Source organism: Capricornis sumatraensis, chromosome 3 (assembly GCF_032405125.1).
Source record: "Capricornis sumatraensis isolate serow.1 chromosome 3, serow.2, whole genome shotgun sequence".
NCBI lineage: Eukaryota > Metazoa > Chordata > Mammalia > Artiodactyla > Bovidae > Capricornis > Capricornis sumatraensis.
In genome coordinates this window covers 41762841-41778367 of record NC_091071.1, presented here as the reverse complement: position 1 = coordinate 41778367, position 15527 = coordinate 41762841, and the positions used below count along the sequence as shown (strand labels likewise).

Genomic DNA, 15527 nt, shown 5'->3' with positions numbered 1-15527 from the left:
TCGGAGCCCCCCTCCCTTGGGGTTTTGTTTCTGCCTTGTACAGTTCAAATAAATGTGCGTGTAGCGGTGAGGCATCGTCTCCTGGTCACTGCAGACTGTACTGCCAGAGCTCAGCTTACCCCCAGCCCCAGACCTGCTCTGGGCCTGGACCGCACGGCCCCGCAGTGCTCGGCGAGTCCACGCGGGGCCGCCGCCGCGGTCTGTCGCCGCTCTGGCCCGCCAGCCTCAGTGCGGCTGCGCGGGCGGGGCCGGAAGTGCGCGCTCCGCGAGCGCCGAGCCGGGTCTGGGTCGCGGTGGCGGGCGGTCGCGGTGGCGGGCGGGAGGGTGTGCCCGGGCCGCAGCTCCCGGCCCCACCATGAAGCGGGACGTGCGCATCCTGCTGCTGGGCGAGGGTAGGCGCTTGGGTCCGGGACGGGCGGGGGTCTCGGGGCCGGGCCGGGGCGGGGCGGAGCGGCGCGACCTCGGCCGCCGCGCTGACCGCGCTGCCCCGCGCAGCCCAGGTGGGGAAGACGTCGCTAATACTGTCGCTGGTGGGCGAGGAGTTCCCCGAGGAGGTAAGGCCGAGCGCCCCGCGCCCCTGCATCCCCACGACCCCTGCGGCCCTGCGCCCCCCGCGCCCCGGCCCGGCTCCCTCACGGCCGCGTCTGCCCAGGTCCCAGCCCGGGCGGAGGAGATCACGATTCCCGCGGACGTCACCCCGGAGAAGGTGCCCACCCACATCGTGGATTATTCAGGTAGCGCGGCCGCCAGCCCGCCGTTCCGCCCAGGAGTCGGCGTCTCTGGCAGGTCTGCAGCGTGGTCTCTTGTTTCAGAAACCGAGCAGACGGTGGAGGAGCTCCAGGGTGAGATTGACAAGGTATAGGGTGTCCCGGGGGACTGCTGGGCACGGGATCAGGGCTCATGGCCTGTGGGCGGGACCGCCGCGGCCTGATCCGCTTCATCTTCCCAGGGAGCGGATTAAGGAGCCACAGCCTTGCTAATTCTGTCCCGACCTGTCGGCGCAGTTTTTCGGGCGGGGGCGGGGGCGGGGCGGGGGCGGGGGCGGGGCTCCGCCTCTCCTGCCCACAGGGCTGGTCAGCCCTCCAGCCCTCCCCCGCTCGTCTTCCCTCTTCTGCTGGACCCTGGGGAGCAGCCTCCAAGTTCTTGAAAGTGATCCATTGGACAGCTGTGTGCCCACACCCCCAGTCCTGACTCTTTAGTCCAGCTCACCGTCCTGGGTCTCCCAGTTGCACTGGGCATCGTGACCAGGGCTCTCTGCGTTCCTGGGCCTGGACCAAGCTAAGGGTGCCGCCCCTGCAGCCTCGGCTGTGTCCTGGGCTGCGGCCGGGCAGGGTCCAGGCCACAGCCACTGTTCCACCGTCACCCGTGTTGTGTTGTTGCTCTCTATTTGCTGTGGTTGGTAGGGGCCAGGGAGCGAAAAGCTGAGGCTGGGGTTGGGGCGCCAAGTGTCAGGGTGGCAGTGTCCTGAGCCCTCACAGGACTTGCTGGCCAGAGCTGAGTACTAGGGCCTGGCTTCTGCAGAGGAAGAGGGCAGCAAAGGGCTGGCCTGAGGTGTGGGTGGCCAACAGCCAGTGGCTCAGTCTGGGAGCAGCTGGAGTGGTGGGCTTCCCTGGTCTCTGAGCCCTGTCCTGTCTCGCCTATGAGCAGAGCAGGAAGCTTCAGGTCCTGCCATGCAACCTCTGCCCTCCCTCAACAGGCGGACGTGGTGTGCGTGGTGTATGACGTGTCTGAAGAGGCCACTGTCGAGAAGGTGAGCGTTCCACGTTCTCGTCCCTGGTGCTCAGCCTGGCCACCTTCCCGTTCTCCGCACACACCCCAGGCTGGCCCAGGTTCAGGGCAACTTGCACCCGCGGCCAGCCCTGTGTCGCATGAGGGCTTTGGGGAGTCTCAGGGGGCCCCTGGCACCCAGCTTTCCTGGAATTCCCCGGAACGCATCTAAGCAGAGATAGATGGTGGATGGCTTTACATCTGAGTCTCTTTAGGCCCGGGGCATGGGCTGCTGATGCCAGGCCCTTTGTGGGTATTTGGGAACCGCCTGCTGGCTGCTCTCCCACACTGGCCTTGTTGCCAGTGGCTGTGACTTCGCTCCTCAGTGGGCCTGTCTTGAGCCAACTGAGAGTTCCACCTGGGAGCTGTGGGCTGGGTGGGCTGCGTGGGCTGGGTGGGCTGCGTGGGCTGGGTGGGCTGCGTGGGCTGGGTGGGCTGCGTGGGCTGGGTGGGCCCCAGCCCTCACGAGCAGCTCTTACCTTTCAGATCCGAACCAAATGGATCCCGCTGGTGAACGGGAATACCAAGAGGGGACCCAGGTAGTAGGCAGGGCTCAGGGAGGAGGCTGGGCCCTGCCAGCTCCCTGTTCCCTGGTGACCGTGGGCCTCTCCCCAGGGTTCCCATCATCCTCGTGGGCAACAAGTCGGACCTGCGGCCAGGGGGCTCCATGGAGGCCGTGCTGCCCATCATGAGCCAGTTCCCTGAGATCGAGACCTGCGTGGAGGTGAGCGGACAGGGCCACGGGGCTGCAGAGGCGAGGGTGTGCGCTTTCGTGTCTCACCCGAGTCTGCTCCCACACATCCCAGTGCTCGGCCAAGAACCTGAAGAACATCTCAGAGCTGTTCTACTATGCTCAGAAGGCCGTGCTACACCCCACAGCCCCCCTCTACGACCCTGAGGCCAAGCAGGTGGGCAGCGGGCGCTGGCGGTAGGGGGAGCAGGAGGGAGCAGTGGGGGTGCTGAGCCGCTGTCTCCACAGCTGAGGCCCGCGTGCGCCCAGGCACTCACCCGCATCTTCAGGCTCTCAGACCAGGACATGGACCAGGCGCTCAGTGACCAGGAGCTCAACGCCTTCCAGGTGCGGCCCCGCCTGTCTCCCGGCCCCCCAAGCCCCTGGTGGCAGCGGCCCCCCATTCCTGTGCCACCTTTGAGACAGAGGGAGAGGGTGCCTGACCAACAACCGCTTTCTCTTGGAGACAGACGTCCTGCTTCGGGCACCCGCTGGCCCCACAGGCCCTGGAAGACGTGAAGATGGTGGTGAGCAAAAACGTGGCAGGAGGTGTGCGGGATGACCAGCTGACCCTGGACGGTGAGGCCTGACGCCCTTCCTGCCCGGGGGTCGGAGGTGGGCGAGGCTGGGCTGTGCCTGGTGCCACTCGGTCCTCTGCACCCCTGAGCAGGCTTCCTTTTCTTGAACACGCTCTTCATCCAGCGAGGCCGCCACGAGACCACGTGGACCATCCTGAGGCGCTTTGGCTATGGAGACTCGCTGGAGTTGACAGCTGACTACCTCTGCCCACCGTGAGTGGCATTCAGGCTCAGGGCTTGCCTCTGCTCTCTGTCGGATTGGGCATGGGGCTCCTGGACCCTGCGTTGGGGGCTCTCGGCGTGTCTTTCTCTGGGTTGGGGAGCTGGCTGTGTGGATGGCCTGTGTTGGGAGAAAGTACCCTGCAGTGCCCATGAGCTGAGCACAGCCCCACCCCGGCGCCCACAGGCTCCGTGTGCCCCTTGGCTGCAGCACCGAGCTCAACCACCGAGGTTACCAGTTTGTGCAGAGGATGTTTGAGAAGCACGACCAGGTGAGGGCGCTGGGCCCCGGCTGCACCCCTGCTGCCTCCTGAGCGCCTGTCACCGCTGCCCCTCTGCCCGCAGGACCGGGACGGTGCGCTCTCCCCGGCAGAGCTGCAGAGCCTCTTCAGTGTGTTTCCCGCTGCTCCCTGGGGCCCCCAGCTCCCCAACACGGTCCGCACCAAGGCTGAGCGGCTGCCCCTGCACGGGTACCTCTGCCAGTGGACGTAAGTGAAGCCCTCGCCCACCCAGACAGGCCCACGCCCTCTGCCCCGCGGCACCGCCACATGCCCCCTTCTGCCGTCCCCAGCCTGGTGACCTACTTGGATGTCCGGCGCGCTCTTGAGCACCTGGGCTATCTGGGCTACCCCACGCTCTGCGAGCCGAACTCCCAGGCCCACGCCATCACAGGTGGGTGCCCGCTTCACCCCGGCCCCTGGCCATCGCCTCCTTGGCAGCCCCGCCTCCTGCTCATCCTCTCTCCCTGCCCACAGTCACCCGGGAGAAGAGACTGGACCAAGAGAAGGGACAGACGCAGAGAAATGTCCTCCTGTGCAAGGTGGTGGGGGCCCATGGTGTGGGCAAGTCATCCTTCCTCCGGGCCTTCCTTGGCCACAGCCTGGGGGTGAGCGTCCGCGAGGCTGTGAGGGGACCTGGGGGCTGGGCTTTTGGGGAGCGGACGAGTCGTAAGCTGCAGGGACCTCCCTCCTCAGCACCAGGATGCCGGGGAGCCCTCCGTCTATGCCATCGACACAGTGCAGGTCAACGGGCAGGAGAAATACCTAATTGTGAGTGCCGGGGGTCCCCAGGGTGGGCCTGGTGTGTGCACATGGGGGGCGCTGCCCAGCGTGGCCCAGGGACCCAGCCCTGTGCCCCTCTGTGGCCATCCCGTTTAGCTGTGCAAGGTGGCTGCGGACAGCCTGCTGACTGCCTCGGCGGACGCCTCCTGTGACGTGGCCTGCTTGATGTTTGATGGCAGTGACCTCAGGTCCTTTGCGCTGTGTGCCAGCGTCTATAAGGCAAGGTCCCGCCTGCCCTGGGGGTCTGCGGGATAGCAGGGCGTGAGCAGGGACTCCCAGCGTGCTCACACAGCCCCCGCCCTGCAGCAGCACTACATGGATGGGCAGACCCCCTGCCTCTTTGTCTGCTCCAAGGCTGACCTGCCTGGAGGCGTCCCGCTGCCCGGCCTGTCGCCTGCTGAGTTCTGCCGCCGGCACCGGCTGCCTGCCCCCACCCCGTTCTCCTGTGTCAGCCCAGTCGAGCCCTGCGTGGGCATCTTCACCCAGCTGGCCACCATGGCTACCTTCCCGTGGGTACCAGCGTGCAGCCCCCGTGTGGGAGATGGACCCTGTCCCAGGAGGGCGGCGTGGCTGTGGTGTCGGGACTGCAGTGGGGCAGGGTGGGCCCTAGGGGCCAGGCCTCACAGGCCGCCCCTGCTCTGGGCGGTCTGTCGAGTGGGTGCAGGCAGGGAGCAGCTGTGAGGGCTAAAGGTCTCCTCTCTCTTGCAGACACCTTGTCCACGGGCAGCTGCAGGCCACCTCCTTCTGGCTCCGGGTCGCACTGGGGGCCATGGGGGCTGCCGTCGCTGCCATCCTCAGCTTCTCCCTCTACAGGGTCCTGGTGAAGAGCCGATGAGGCCCTGGGCCCCGCAGTCTTATCTCAGGGTGTTGGGGGGGCAGGGCTCCTCCCGGTCTCCGCTTTTCTCCTGAGGACAGCCCCCCACTGCCCTGCCCCTGCCCCGCCCACAGGTAGGCCTGGCTCCCAGCTGCTACAGGTGCTGGGCGTGGCCTGCCTCTGGGCATCAGGTGTTGGAGGGACCGGGGGTGTTTGAGCAAGTCAGTGCCCCCAGACCCGAATTCTCAGGGCTCCATCCCTTCTTCCTGGTCCTTGGTGTATGGCCAGTGGGTGTGAAGGGGGTACGAAGGCAGGAACTTGGGGCTAAAGGCAGGGGTTGGAAGCAAGAAATGGCTGGACCAGCATGTGCCCCCCAACCCCCGATTTGAAGACCAGTCCAGGGCAGACGTGAGATTGGGTTTCCTGATTAAACGTCATTTGTGTCTTTTCCATATTGAGTCCTGCTTACTGAAAACGACTTCTTGAATTAACTAAAGTGCATCCTTGTGGGTGTGGGCTGGGAACGTTCCTCCTAAGCTCACGCCTCCCTTCTGGGCCTGGGTGACCATCCTGAGGCCTCGGGTCCAGGTCAGGACCAGTTCAGCCCCAATGTAGCCTCAGAGCCTTGAAGACCGTTGAGTCCATGCTGGCTGAGGGTGACAGGCTGGGGTGCCTGATGCTGGAGGTCCCCTTGGTGCGACCCCCTCCCCACTGCCAGGAGCACCCACTTTCCAGTCTCAGCCTCCGGCTGTCAGCTTGGCTGCAGTGTGCTGAGGCTCTGGGGTGTGCGGTGGCCCTGCTCTGGGGGAGCAGCCTTATTTCTCACCACTCCTCCCGCCCCTCCCAAGCCTCTGCCCTCCCCGCTGGGCAGGGGACAGCCTGCGGACAAGGGGGCAGAGAGCCTTCCTGGGGCTGAGGTGGGGGCCCAGTTCGGGATGCAGGCCCTCACTCCGGCCTGCGTCCCGGGCTCCTGCCCCCTCCGGCCTGCACTTGTTCTGTGCAAGGCAGACCCTGGGCCTAGGCCCTCCAGTCCTGACAAGCTGTTTCTAGGCGGCGGGGAACTGCCCACCCAGCAGGGATGCTCAGGCCTAGCCCAGGAGGGGCTGGGGGTCAGGCCTGGGCGTTGTCCGACTATCCCGCTGGCCCCCAGTTCCACCCCCGAGGCTCCTGGTGCAGTCCTCACTGGTGCCAGGCCTGGCAGGATGCTCTTTGCTGCTGGGTCCATCCCAAGGCCCAGCTGCACGGTGGGTGAGAGTGGCCCTGCGGTGTGTGTCCCGAGTGCCACCTTCCTTACTGGAGGGGTCCGCCTGCCCTCCCTGGGGGCCAGGTCCCCTCCCCATCCCATCCCAGCTGTGGCCACAGGCGGGGTCAGGAGCCTCTAGCCCAAGGTGAGTTGGTCCCTGCCCACCGAGCAGGGCCAGTTGCAGGCCCTCCCTGCCCTCTGCTAGTTGTCTGTCGGCTGGGCTGTGACGCCAGTCTGTCAGGCCGCCAAGTTGCCTACAGGGAGGTACCTTCTGGGAGCCCCGCCTGGAGAGTCCCACCTGTGGGCAGTTCCCTGGAGCCTTCCCCGAGGAGGTGGCGTTGGCGCTGAGACCCCGCCCGGGAAAACGGGCCGTGCGCGGGAGGGGCTTGGGTGCTGCGCGTGACTCAGTTTCACGGCTGCCGCCCCACGGGACTAGCGGGATGGGAACCGGGAGCCGAGCACCGTTCTTGCCCGGGCACGTCCTCGTGCGGGGCGCGCGCGAGTCCCGACTGCGCGTGGCTGGGCGGGCGGCTGCGGCGTGTGCGGCGGGGGCGGGCGGCTCCGTGACGCGGCGCCGAGCGGAGCGGGCGGAGCCGGAGGGCCGGGGCGGAGCGGAGTCGTCCGCAGAGCAGCCCCTCCCGGCCGCGGCCGCCGACCCCGGCCCCGGCCCCCGGCCCGGCTCTATGGACAGGAGCTCGCTGCTGCAGCTTATCCAGGAGCAGGTGCGTGCGGAGGTGGGGGGCGACGGCACCGCCCCCGCCGCGGCCCTTCGCCCTTGGGTGGGCCGGGGGAACGGACTTCTCAGAGACCCTCAGCCCAACCTCTCCTTGCACGACCTTAGCCTCCTGCCCAAGACCCAGGAAAGGGCGAGCCAGAGCAGGGCGCTTGCAGCGTGTTGGGAGGGCGGTGCTTGCCTTCAGACCTTGGCCCTACCCCTCCAGGATGGGCAGGGCTGAAATGAGGTGGGGAGACCCCTGGAGAACGAGCAGAGCTTCAAGCCAGGGACCTAGGCGCTGGTGCCTGCAGCTCCTGGAACCACGTGGGCACAGGGGCCTGGACCTGGGGTGTTCAGAGGCTGCCTCTCCAGGCTGACCTGCCCAGTCCTGGGGGCTGGGCCCACGCTCAAGCCTTGGCCGCTCCCCCGCCCCCCCCCCCAAACGCAGCAGCTGGACCCTGAGAACACAGGCTTCATTGGCGCGGACACCTTCACTGGCCTGGTGCACCGCCATGAGCTGCCCCTGGACCCAGCCAAGCTGGACATGCTGGTGGCGCTGGCCCAGAGCAACGAGCGGGGCCAGGTCTGCTACCAGGAGCTGGCGGACCTGGTCAGTGCACTGCGGGTGGGCAGCGGGGGTGGGGCCTGGCCTGGCGCTCACAGCCCCTGGCCTGGAGCAGGGTGGGCAGGTGGCCCCTCCTCCCTGCCCTGCCCACCGGGGAGGGCTGTGGACACGAGGCAGAGCCTGGGACCCGGTGAGGAGCTGGGTGGACCGCTCAGGAGGGGCGACCCTGGGGGGGAGTGTGGTGGTCTATGCCTGGGCCCCGCCCCCTAGATCAGCAGCAAGCGCTCAAGCAGCTTCAAGCGGGCCATCGCCAACGGACAGCGGGCACTGCCTCGGGACGGGCTGCTGGATGAGCCAGGCCTGGGTGTTTACAAGCGGTTCGTGCGCTACGTGGCCTACGAGATCCTGCCTCGAGAGGTGGACCGCCACTGGTATTTCTACCGGCACCGCAGCTGCCCGCCCCCCGTGTTTATGGCCTCGGTCACCCTTGCCCAGGTGGGCCTGCCTGTCCACCCAGCTCCCCAGGAGCCTCCCGCGCCCCTGGTCCTGCCTGGCCCCAGCACTTGTCCCCCCAGATCATCGTGTTCCTGTGCTACGGGGCCCGGCTCAACAAGTGGGTGCTGCAGACCTACCACCCCGAGTACATGAAAAGCCCCCTCGTGTACCACCCCAGCCACCGCGCTCGGGCCTGGCGCTTCCTCACGTACATGTTCATGCACGTCGGGTGAGCACCCCCGCCCCGATTGGCTCTGGAGAGCTCAGCCCTTTGAGGTGGGGGCCGGGGGCTGGTAGCCCCACTGTGGACCCCACCCTTCCCTTCACACCCGTTTGCCCCCATGGCCAGGCTGGAGCAGCTGGGGTTCAATGCCCTCCTGCAGCTCATGATCGGGGTGCCGCTGGAGATGGTGCACGGCCTGCTCCGCATCAGCCTGCTCTACCTGGCGGGTGTGCTGGCAGGTGAGGCAGCTGCATGTACCGGGGCCACCCCCGCCGGCCTCGCCCTCACAGCTCTCTCCTTTCTCACGCAGGTTCCCTGACTGTCTCTGTTACTGACATGCGGGCCCCTGTGGTGGGGGGCTCCGGCGGGGTCTATGCCCTGTGTTCTGCACACCTGGCCAATGTCGTCATGGTAACGGGGCAGCCCCTGGGGTGGGGTGTGGGGAGGGGCCCACAAGACCTATCTCACCACCTCCTCTTTGCACCCATCAGAACTGGGCTGGGATGAGGTGTCCCTACAAGCTGCTGAGGATGGTGCTGGCCCTGGTGTGCAGTAAGTAGGGAGCCAGGGCGGGGGTCTCAGCCCCTAGCCAGGGGGCCTCACCTGCTGCCTCCCCCTGCAGTGAGCTCCGAGGTGGGCCGGGCTGTGTGGCTGCGCTTCTCCCCGCCACTGCCTGCCTCAGGCCCACAGCCCAGCTTCATGGCGCACCTGGCGGGCGCAGTGGTGGGCGTCAGCATGGGCCTGACCATCCTGCGCAGCTACGAAGAGCGCCTGCGGGACCAGTGCGGCTGGTGGGTGGTGCTGCTTGCCTATGGCACCTTCCTGCTGTTTGCCATCTTCTGGAACATCTTTGCCTATGACCTGTTGGGTGCCCATATCCCCCCACCACCCTGACAGGGTCCCCAGGGCCACAGGGGCCAGGGTGCAGGACCCCAGGGCCAGCCACCGGGCAGGCCTGCATGTCCACCCTCAGTGAATGTAGTCTCGAGGCTGCTCCTTCCCGGTGTGGGCTGGTGGCCCCTGTGGCCCACTGAGTCCAGGCCGAGCCTTACACTAGCCCTGGCCACCCCCTCCCAGGCTGGAGGGACAGGACTGCTGGCCTGGGTCGGGTGGTGGAGGTCCCCAAGAGTGGCCCTAGAGAAGATCCTGCCTCTGCCTCTTCCCTGAGACTTGCAGTCTGAGCCTTTTTGAAGAATGAATAAATATTTTACACAACATCAGCTGGCTATACTGGGGCCTTGGGCTGGGCTCGTCTCCCCCTAACTCTGAGCAACTGTGAGAGCCCTTCCCTCCACAAGAGTGGCTGAGGGCACCCCCCCACCCCCATCCCTGCTTCTCTGAACCCAGCATGAGGTGTGTCTGTGGGAGCCGGGAGCCCTGGGGAGGGGCTGTGGGTCTCACACTCAGGTGTCAGTTCAGCAGGCATTTATTGAGCTTCAACAGCAGCCAGCTTCCTGGTCGGCCAGCCTCCTGTCCAGAGACTTACGGCCTGAGATCACAGGGCAGGTGAGCAGGCTCTGGGCAGCAGCCAAGTCACTCAGCCTGGGTCCTGCGCTTCTTGGCTGGCCTGGTGTCCTCAGCGGGGACCAGGCTGGGACCCAGGTTGGGCAGCAGGTCCGGGCACATCTTCCACCCTGCAGCCCAGGTCCACAGGGCCGTCTCCACGTGGTGTGGGGTCCACAGCCCAGATGCACTGCCTAGAGAAGGGCAGAGAGAGTCTGGGGCTCGGAGATACCGATCTTCCTACGGTCAGAGAGAGCTCTCCGTAACCACCCTGGCCGCCCGTGGTCTCCGCACCTTGGCTCAGGGCTGTTGCACGCTCCTGCACCCGGCTCAGGTAGAGCAGGTAGTGCTTGACAGTGTACTGCAGGGCGGGCAGGCTGGGCACTGCGGCCACTGCCTCCTCAGACATGAAGGCTGCCACCTCAGGAGCTCCGGCAGCCAGTACCGCTGTGGGCAGTGAATAGACAGCACTCAGCCCCGCCTGGGCCTGGGGCTGCTGTCCCCAGCAACTCTCCTGTATCATGTATCTGGCCATCGGACCATTTTATGGATAAGGACACTAACAGGCCAGGTTCCGCCTGCGACCCTGCCCGGGGGTGGTCCAGCTTTCCCGACTAACCCGAGGCGGTAGCCGGGCCCACGCCACGGAGGGCGCACAGAGCCATGACCGCTGCGTGCATGTCTGGCAGGAGGCGGAAGGCGGCGGCCGAACGCTGCACCACCAGCTCCGGAGAGTTGGCGGCCACGAGTTGCTGCAGGCGCGGTCGGAAGCGGCCCCTCTGTGGCCAGGTCGGGTCGGGTGTCACGTGTGGCGGCCCTCGCCGGGAGCCCCCTCAAGACTGCCACGAGGGTGCGCCCCCTGAGAAGCCCCACCCACGTGGCTGTGCCGCGCCCCAAGTGGGAAGCCTTACCGCCAGTTTCCACGCCAGCAGCCGCTGCAGCTCGTGTAGTGTCACGTGCTTCTCCGCGCGGGCCCCGATGGCCGCGGGCAGCTCCTCTCGGTACCTGGGGGAAGGCGGCGCTACGGAGTCCGGGCCACGGGGCTCGGCCCGCCCGCCCCTGCCCCCTCCGCCCTACCACCGGTCCAGCGCTTCCAGCCGCCCCTGGGGGCCCGCGCGCGCCCGCAGCACCGCCCCGCGGCACTCCAAGACGGCGGCCCAGCGGCTTGGGTCCTCACAGCTCCAGAGCCCGCCAGCCGCGGCCATCTCCACGCGCCAGGCGAGGCCTCGGGGGCGGGGCGTCGGAGCGCGGCCGGGCGGGCGTCTGCCCGGGTGACCCAGCGCGTCTCAAACCTTGACGCCGCGTCGCGTTGCCAGAGTCACGCTCCCCGCCGGCCCCGCCCCCACAGCGCGCCGGGGGCACGCGCGGCCCCGCCCACCTGCGCGGCGGTCCGCTCCGCTGGCCCCGCCTACCTGCAGACCGGAAGTTCCGGTGGCGGAGCGCTGGACCGAGCCCGAGCGGATCGCGGGTTCGGGCTGCGGGCGCAGGGCGGGCTGGGCGCGGAACCTGGGAGCGGAGCCCAGGCGGTGCCGTGCGGCGCCATGAAGGGCAAGGAGGAGAAGGAGGGCGGCGCACGGCTGGGCGCCGGCGGCGGCAGCCCCGAGAAGAGCCCGAGCGCACAGGAGCTCAAGGAGCAGGGCAACCGGCTCTTCGTGGGCCGCAAATACCCGGAGGCAGCGGCCTGCTACGGCCGCGCCATCGTGAGTGCGCCCGCGCTGCGGGAGGGGCTTGGCGTCCGAGCCAGGGGAGGGGCCGAGCTGCGGCTTCTGCCGCGCGCCCTCTTCAGAACATGTCAGGCCGTGCCCGCCAGACTTTCGGAGGGAGGGGGTGGGTGCTTGGGGTCTGGGGCCAAGGCCGCGCCTTTCCCGAGCCAGTGCGGGCTGCCAGAGAACTGTGCTGGGTGGGAACTGTAGGTGTTCGAGGCCCACTGGGCTGGGGACCAGGCATCCCTGCCCCTTGAGGAGTCAAACGCGATGCTGGGGATTTCCACGAGTCCGGGAAAACTACCTTCACAAGACTCACTGGAGTCCAGAGAGTGGGCTCACGTAGGCTTCACCCTCCCTCAGAACCCAGGGGCTTGGAAGCTGAGAAAATTCTAGTGTCTTGGTTCCAACCGTGGGCCTCAAGTTGGGACGGAGTGGGCAGGCTGAGCTCACTCCCTCATGCTGGCTGGCCCGGCCTTGGTCCCCAGACCCGGAACCCCTTGGTGGCCGTGTATTACACCAACCGGGCGCTGTGCTACCTGAAGATGCAGCAGCACGAGCAAGCCCTGGCTGACTGTCGGCGTGCCCTGGAGCTGGACGGGCAGTCTGTGAAGGCACACTTCTTCCTGGGGCAGTGCCAGCTGGAGATGGAAAGCTATGATGAGGCTATTGCCAACCTGCAGCGAGGTGGGCTTACAGGCTAGCTGGTTCCAGGGTGCCTGGGACCAGGTGGGTGGACTGGTTGAAGTTTACCCAAATGCTTTATCCCCCAGCCTACAACCTGGCCAAGGAGCAGCGGCTCAACTTTGGGGATGACATCCCCAGTGCTCTGCGCATCGCAAAGAAGAAGCGCTGGAACAGCATCGAGGAGCGACGCATCCACCAGGAAAATGAGTTGCACTCTTACCTCACACGGCTCATTGTGGCTGAGCGTGAGAGGTGGGCTCCCCCCCCTTCGAGTAACCACTCTTAGGTTAACTCTGAGGTGTGAACACAAGTGTTTATTGAAGGCCAATTCTGGCACGCAGGAGAGGGAGGGAAAGGGGCCTGAATGATCCTAAGTCTGGAGTGGAGTCTGACTGCCCCTGGCCAGACCCATCTCTGAACACCTTTTGGTCAACCCCCAGGGAACTGGAAGAGTGTCAGCGGAACCACGAGGGTGATGAGGACGACAGCCACGTACGGGCCCAGCAGGCCTGCATTGAGGCCAAGCATGTGAGGGTGCCCCAGCCCGAGTGTGGGTCCTGTGTGTGCGTGCGCTGTGATGTGAGGTGCCCTGGCTCCTGCTGGGTCTGTGTGTCTCGGTGTCTGGGGAGGGGAGAGGGGTGTCAGGCCCACAAGTGGCTGCTTGGTTCTTTGCAGGACAAGTACTTGGCAGACATGGACGAGCTCTTCTCCCAGGTCGACGAGAAAAGAAAGGTGAGCTGCCCTTCTTCTGGGGCCTGTGGGTAGCTAGAGCAGTGTCCCTTCCCAGCCCCTGACCTGATCCGACCCTGTGTGCTGCAGAAGCGAGACATCCCTGACTACCTGTGCGGCAAGATCAGCTTTGAGCTGATGCGGGAGCCCTGCATCACGCCCAGTGGCATCACATACGACCGTAAGGACATCGAGGAGCACCTGCAGGTGAGGGCCTGTGGGTGTTGGCAGCAGGACCCACACGCACTGAGCAGCTCCTAATTCTGCTCCTGTTGTCACTACAGCGTGTGGGCCATTTTGACCCTGTGACTCGGAGCCCCCTCACCCAGGAACAGCTCATCCCCAACCTGGCCATGAAAGAGGTCATCGATGCCTTCATCTCTGAGAATGGCTGGGTAGAGGATTACTGAGCAGGGTGGGTGTATGGGCCACCCACCTGCCTTGCCCGGTACCCTAGCTCAGGAGGGCCTTGGGGGCAGTAGCCCCTAGTTTTCTGTATATAGTTTGTGTCCCCGGATCCCTGCCCTGGTGTCCCCAACCCCACCCCCATCAGTTCTGCTGGGCAACGCGCCTCTCATCCTCCTTCTGGGCCGGAAAGGGGGGGGTGAGGCTGGGCTGGGCTGAGGCTGCTGCCACCACCTCTGTCCCTGTAATAAAACCTGTGAGTACTGCAGGGATGTGTGCTGGTGTGCGGTGGGCTCGCCAGCCACCCCCTTTGGCTAGCCGAGGAAGGTAGAGATGAAGACGCTGGTGTCGAGGTTGAGTGTGGCATGCCACCATCGGTCAGGGAAATACAGCACCTTGTGAGGGGTTGGGGGGACATGTGGGTTGATGGGTTGGATGGGGGTCCTTGGCCCGGCTCAGCCTGGCCCCTGTCTGCCAGCCACTGACCTCACCAGCCTGGATAGTGCATTCCAGGGGCCGTGCAGATGGTGTCAGGGCTGGATATGTGTCCTGGAGCCAGGCCAGTGTGGTTTTGTTGGGGTGGAATTCGGGTGTCTTCTCAGGAGGGTACAGGAACCAGCGCTGGGGGTTGGCGGGGAGCAGCAAAGTTATGCTTTGTATTTTGGTCAGTGAACCCAGAGTCTCAGCCTGCACCCTGTGCTGACCTTGCGGCCATAGATCACCTCCGAGAACCCAGGTCCATGCCAGTGGAAGGGTACCCCAGAGCCAGCTCCTGTGGGGCAAGTTAGGAGCACCTGGTTACCAAGCTTAATCCTCCCCCAGCCAGCCCCCAAGTCCCTTCGTCTTGCAGGGCACCCACCTGCAATTCCAAAGCTGTAAGCAGGAGTTGTACCCAGCAGGCTGAACGGAGGTGGAGAGTAGTGCCGAAAGAGGGAGGCCCATTCGGTGAAGTTGTTGTCCCCAAAGAAGTACAGAGTGTCTGCCAGCAGAAAACAGGACACAGGGATCTCTAAGTCACCCCCCCACACACACACCCATGGTCACCTATCTCGCTCACCATTGCCCATGGAGATGGGGTCCTGGGGGTGCAGCATCTGCTCCACATACTTCTCAAAGGGCAGGTCCACTGCAGTTTGAAAGGCGTTGGTCAGGACTAGTTGGTGCTGCCTGCAAGATGCTGGCAAGCAGGCGGGGCTGTGGGGTGGGGCAGCTCACCTTTCTGGTAGGAGTAGGTGTTGGCGGTGCTCAACCGGACCACGCTGTCTCCAAAGGAGGCCAGCAGCCTCTGACGGGTGCACAGGTCCCGGAACCTCTGCGGAGGTAGAGAAAGGACTTCGGGGCGGGGCCCTGCACTGGCGAGTGGTGGTCGAGAGGGGCGTGAATACTCACCGAGTTGTCTGTGAGCCCCTGCAGAATGACAGGTCTGGAAAAGGCGTAGCTAGAAGGAAGGGCAGGGTCACGGCCAGGTCTGACCCGCCCCCACCCTCGGCTCCCGCGCGCGCTCAAAGGGGCTCAAGGGGAAGTGCGCGTCCTCAGCGGTGCAGGGGACGGCTCTAGGGACAGGTTTCCGGGAGGTGTTGCCCCACAGGAGGCCGCAAGTACCGCTGCACGAACTCGGCGTAGCTGAGGTCAGCCCGGCGCTCCACGGTGCAGTGCTCCTCCTCCGTCACGGCCGCCGGCGCCCCCGGCCCGGGCCGCCGCCTGCCGACACAGCGGCTCACTTTGTCGGCCGGCCCGCTGCGCTACCCTCCCCGCTTCACCCCGCCCGGCCGCCCGGCGCCGCTCACCACCCTCCGTCGGCGTCCTCCCCAGAGCTCCGGGCGAGAACCGCCAGCGTCCAGAGCGCGAGCCACAGAAGCGGCTGCGCCTCCAGCGCCATGAGCCTGCCGCCGCGAGGCAAGCCGGAAGTGCCTCCGTGCAGCCACCAACCCGCTTGGGGAGCCGCTTCCTCCGGCCCGGAAGGCGGGGGCGCTTCCGGGGGGGCGGGGCGAGACCGCCCCAAGGGATGCTATTGGCTACTGAGCCTCGGAGGCCCCGCCCTCCGCCCGGTAAAATAGGCCGCGCTGGCACCTGACCCCAAGCGACGCGAG

The 15527-nt window shown here is 66.2% G+C and overlaps 5 protein-coding genes across 14 annotated transcripts; 3 read left to right on the top strand and 2 right to left on the bottom strand.

Moving 5' to 3' along the window:
* Positions 1 to 278: 278 nt before the first annotated feature.
* On the top strand, positions 279 to 5567 carry RHOT2 (ras homolog family member T2). Of its 6 annotated transcripts, none has more exons than XM_068969469.1 (19): positions 279 to 392; positions 496 to 554; positions 653 to 734; positions 813 to 856; positions 1697 to 1750; positions 2254 to 2306; positions 2383 to 2491; positions 2574 to 2675; positions 2747 to 2845; positions 2968 to 3076; positions 3168 to 3288; positions 3482 to 3566; positions 3640 to 3782; positions 3866 to 3966; positions 4050 to 4180; positions 4269 to 4343; positions 4452 to 4574; positions 4662 to 4864; positions 5064 to 5567. In XM_068969469.1, exons 1-19 carry the CDS (start codon positions 356 to 358, stop codon positions 5188 to 5190), a joined length of 1857 nt encoding a protein of 618 aa, XP_068825570.1. In that variant the 5' UTR covers positions 279 to 355; the 3' UTR covers positions 5191 to 5567. The 6 variants fall into 6 exon arrangements, with proteins under 6 accessions (XP_068825570.1, XP_068825571.1, XP_068825572.1 ...); XM_068969470.1 differs by having other exon boundaries at positions 2747 to 2859; positions 2964 to 3076; XM_068969471.1 differs by lacking the exon at positions 1697 to 1750.
* Positions 5568 to 7095: 1528 nt separating this feature from the next.
* Positions 7096 to 9544, top strand: RHBDL1 (rhomboid like 1). Of its 3 annotated transcripts, none has more exons than XM_068968716.1 (8): positions 7096 to 7134; positions 7579 to 7737; positions 7963 to 8187; positions 8268 to 8416; positions 8537 to 8649; positions 8721 to 8821; positions 8902 to 8962; positions 9033 to 9544. In XM_068968716.1, exons 1-8 carry the CDS (start codon positions 7096 to 7098, stop codon positions 9302 to 9304), a joined length of 1119 nt encoding a protein of 372 aa, XP_068824817.1. In that variant the 3' UTR covers positions 9305 to 9544. The 3 variants fall into 3 exon arrangements, with proteins under 3 accessions (XP_068824817.1, XP_068824816.1, XP_068824818.1); XM_068968715.1 differs by having other exon boundaries at positions 7576 to 7737; XM_068968717.1 differs by lacking the exon at positions 7963 to 8187 and having other exon boundaries at positions 7576 to 7737.
* Positions 9545 to 9848: 304 nt separating this feature from the next.
* LOC138076924 (uncharacterized) lies at positions 9849 to 11118 on the bottom strand. The gene is made up of 5 exons (XM_068969256.1): positions 10991 to 11118; positions 10825 to 10918; positions 10533 to 10692; positions 10208 to 10360; positions 9849 to 10107 (listed from the first exon to the last, which is right to left on the bottom strand). The coding sequence occupies exons 1-5, from the start codon at positions 11116 to 11118 to the stop codon at positions 9944 to 9946; spliced, it is 699 nt and encodes a 232-aa protein (XP_068825357.1). The 3' UTR covers positions 9849 to 9943.
* A 245-nt stretch (positions 11119 to 11363) lies between these two features.
* STUB1 (STIP1 homology and U-box containing protein 1) lies at positions 11364 to 13777 on the top strand. 3 transcript variants are annotated; one of them, XM_068967008.1, is made up of 7 exons: positions 11364 to 11613; positions 12105 to 12303; positions 12390 to 12555; positions 12744 to 12831; positions 12979 to 13035; positions 13123 to 13239; positions 13317 to 13769. In XM_068967008.1, the coding sequence occupies exons 1-7, from the start codon at positions 11455 to 11457 to the stop codon at positions 13440 to 13442; spliced, it is 912 nt and encodes a 303-aa protein (XP_068823109.1). In that variant the 5' UTR covers positions 11364 to 11454; the 3' UTR covers positions 13443 to 13769. The 3 variants fall into 3 exon arrangements, with proteins under 3 accessions (XP_068823109.1, XP_068823107.1, XP_068823108.1); XM_068967006.1 differs by having other exon boundaries at positions 12744 to 13035; positions 13317 to 13777; XM_068967007.1 differs by having other exon boundaries at positions 12744 to 13035; positions 13123 to 13382.
* On the bottom strand, positions 12618 to 15345 carry JMJD8 (jumonji domain containing 8). The gene is made up of 9 exons (XM_068967009.1): positions 15225 to 15345; positions 15040 to 15138; positions 14827 to 14875; positions 14653 to 14749; positions 14495 to 14563; positions 14297 to 14416; positions 14142 to 14209; positions 13924 to 14058; positions 12618 to 13832 (listed from the first exon to the last, which is right to left on the bottom strand). The coding sequence occupies exons 1-9, from the start codon at positions 15314 to 15316 to the stop codon at positions 13752 to 13754; spliced, it is 810 nt and encodes a 269-aa protein (XP_068823110.1). The 5' UTR covers positions 15317 to 15345; the 3' UTR covers positions 12618 to 13751.
* Positions 15346 to 15527: the final 182 nt, after the last annotated feature.

What these genes read in the sequence shown, in the direction of transcription:
- RHOT2 (XM_068969470.1), top strand. Translation starts at nt 356, where the DNA reads ATGAAGCGGGACGTGCGCATCCTGCTGCTGGGCGAGG. An exon ending in ACGACCCTGAGGCCAAGCAG is followed by an intron (nt 2,676 to 2,746) that starts GTGGGCAGCGGG and finishes CTGTCTCCACAG; the next exon opens with CTGAGGCCCGCGTGCGCCCA. An exon ending in GGCAGGAGAAATACCTAATT is followed by an intron (nt 4,344 to 4,451) that starts GTGAGTGCCGGG and finishes CATCCCGTTTAG; the next exon opens with CTGTGCAAGGTGGCTGCGGA.
- STUB1 (XM_068967006.1), top strand. Translation starts at nt 11,455, where the DNA reads ATGAAGGGCAAGGAGGAGAAGGAGGGCGGCGCACGGCTGGGCGCCGGC. An exon ending in AGGTCGACGAGAAAAGAAAG is followed by an intron (nt 13,036 to 13,122) that starts GTGAGCTGCCCT and finishes TGTGTGCTGCAG; the next exon opens with AAGCGAGACATCCCTGACTA. An exon ending in ACATCGAGGAGCACCTGCAG is followed by an intron (nt 13,240 to 13,316) that starts GTGAGGGCCTGT and finishes TTGTCACTACAG; the next exon opens with CGTGTGGGCCATTTTGACCC.
- JMJD8 (XM_068967009.1), bottom strand. Translation starts at nt 15,316, where the DNA reads ATGGCGCTGGAGGCGCAGCCGCTTCTGTGGCTCGCGCTCTGGACGCTG. An exon ending in GAGGACGCCGACGGAGGGTG is followed by an intron (nt 15,139 to 15,224) that starts GTGAGCGGCGCC and finishes CTGTGTCGGCAG; the next exon opens with GCGGCGGCCCGGGCCGGGGG. An exon ending in AGGTGATCTATGGCCGCAAG is followed by an intron (nt 14,059 to 14,141) that starts GTCAGCACAGGG and finishes GCCAACCCCCAG; the next exon opens with CGCTGGTTCCTGTACCCTCC.
- RHBDL1 (XM_068968715.1), top strand. Translation starts at nt 7,096, where the DNA reads ATGGACAGGAGCTCGCTGCTGCAGCTTATCCAGGAGCAG. An exon ending in ACCAGGAGCTGGCGGACCTG is followed by an intron (nt 7,738 to 7,962) that starts GTCAGTGCACTG and finishes CCCGCCCCCTAG; the next exon opens with ATCAGCAGCAAGCGCTCAAG. An exon ending in TACATGTTCATGCACGTCGG is followed by an intron (nt 8,417 to 8,536) that starts GTGAGCACCCCC and finishes CCCCATGGCCAG; the next exon opens with GCTGGAGCAGCTGGGGTTCA.
- LOC138076924 (XM_068969256.1), bottom strand. Translation starts at nt 11,118, where the DNA reads ATGGCCGCGGCTGGCGGGCTCTGGAGCTGTGAGGACCCAAGCCGCTGG. An exon ending in CTGGAAGCGCTGGACCGGTG is followed by an intron (nt 10,919 to 10,990) that starts GTAGGGCGGAGG and finishes GCCTTCCCCCAG; the next exon opens with GTACCGAGAGGAGCTGCCCG. An exon ending in TGCAACAGCCCTGAGCCAAG is followed by an intron (nt 10,108 to 10,207) that starts GTGCGGAGACCA and finishes GCCCTTCTCTAG; the next exon opens with GCAGTGCATCTGGGCTGTGG.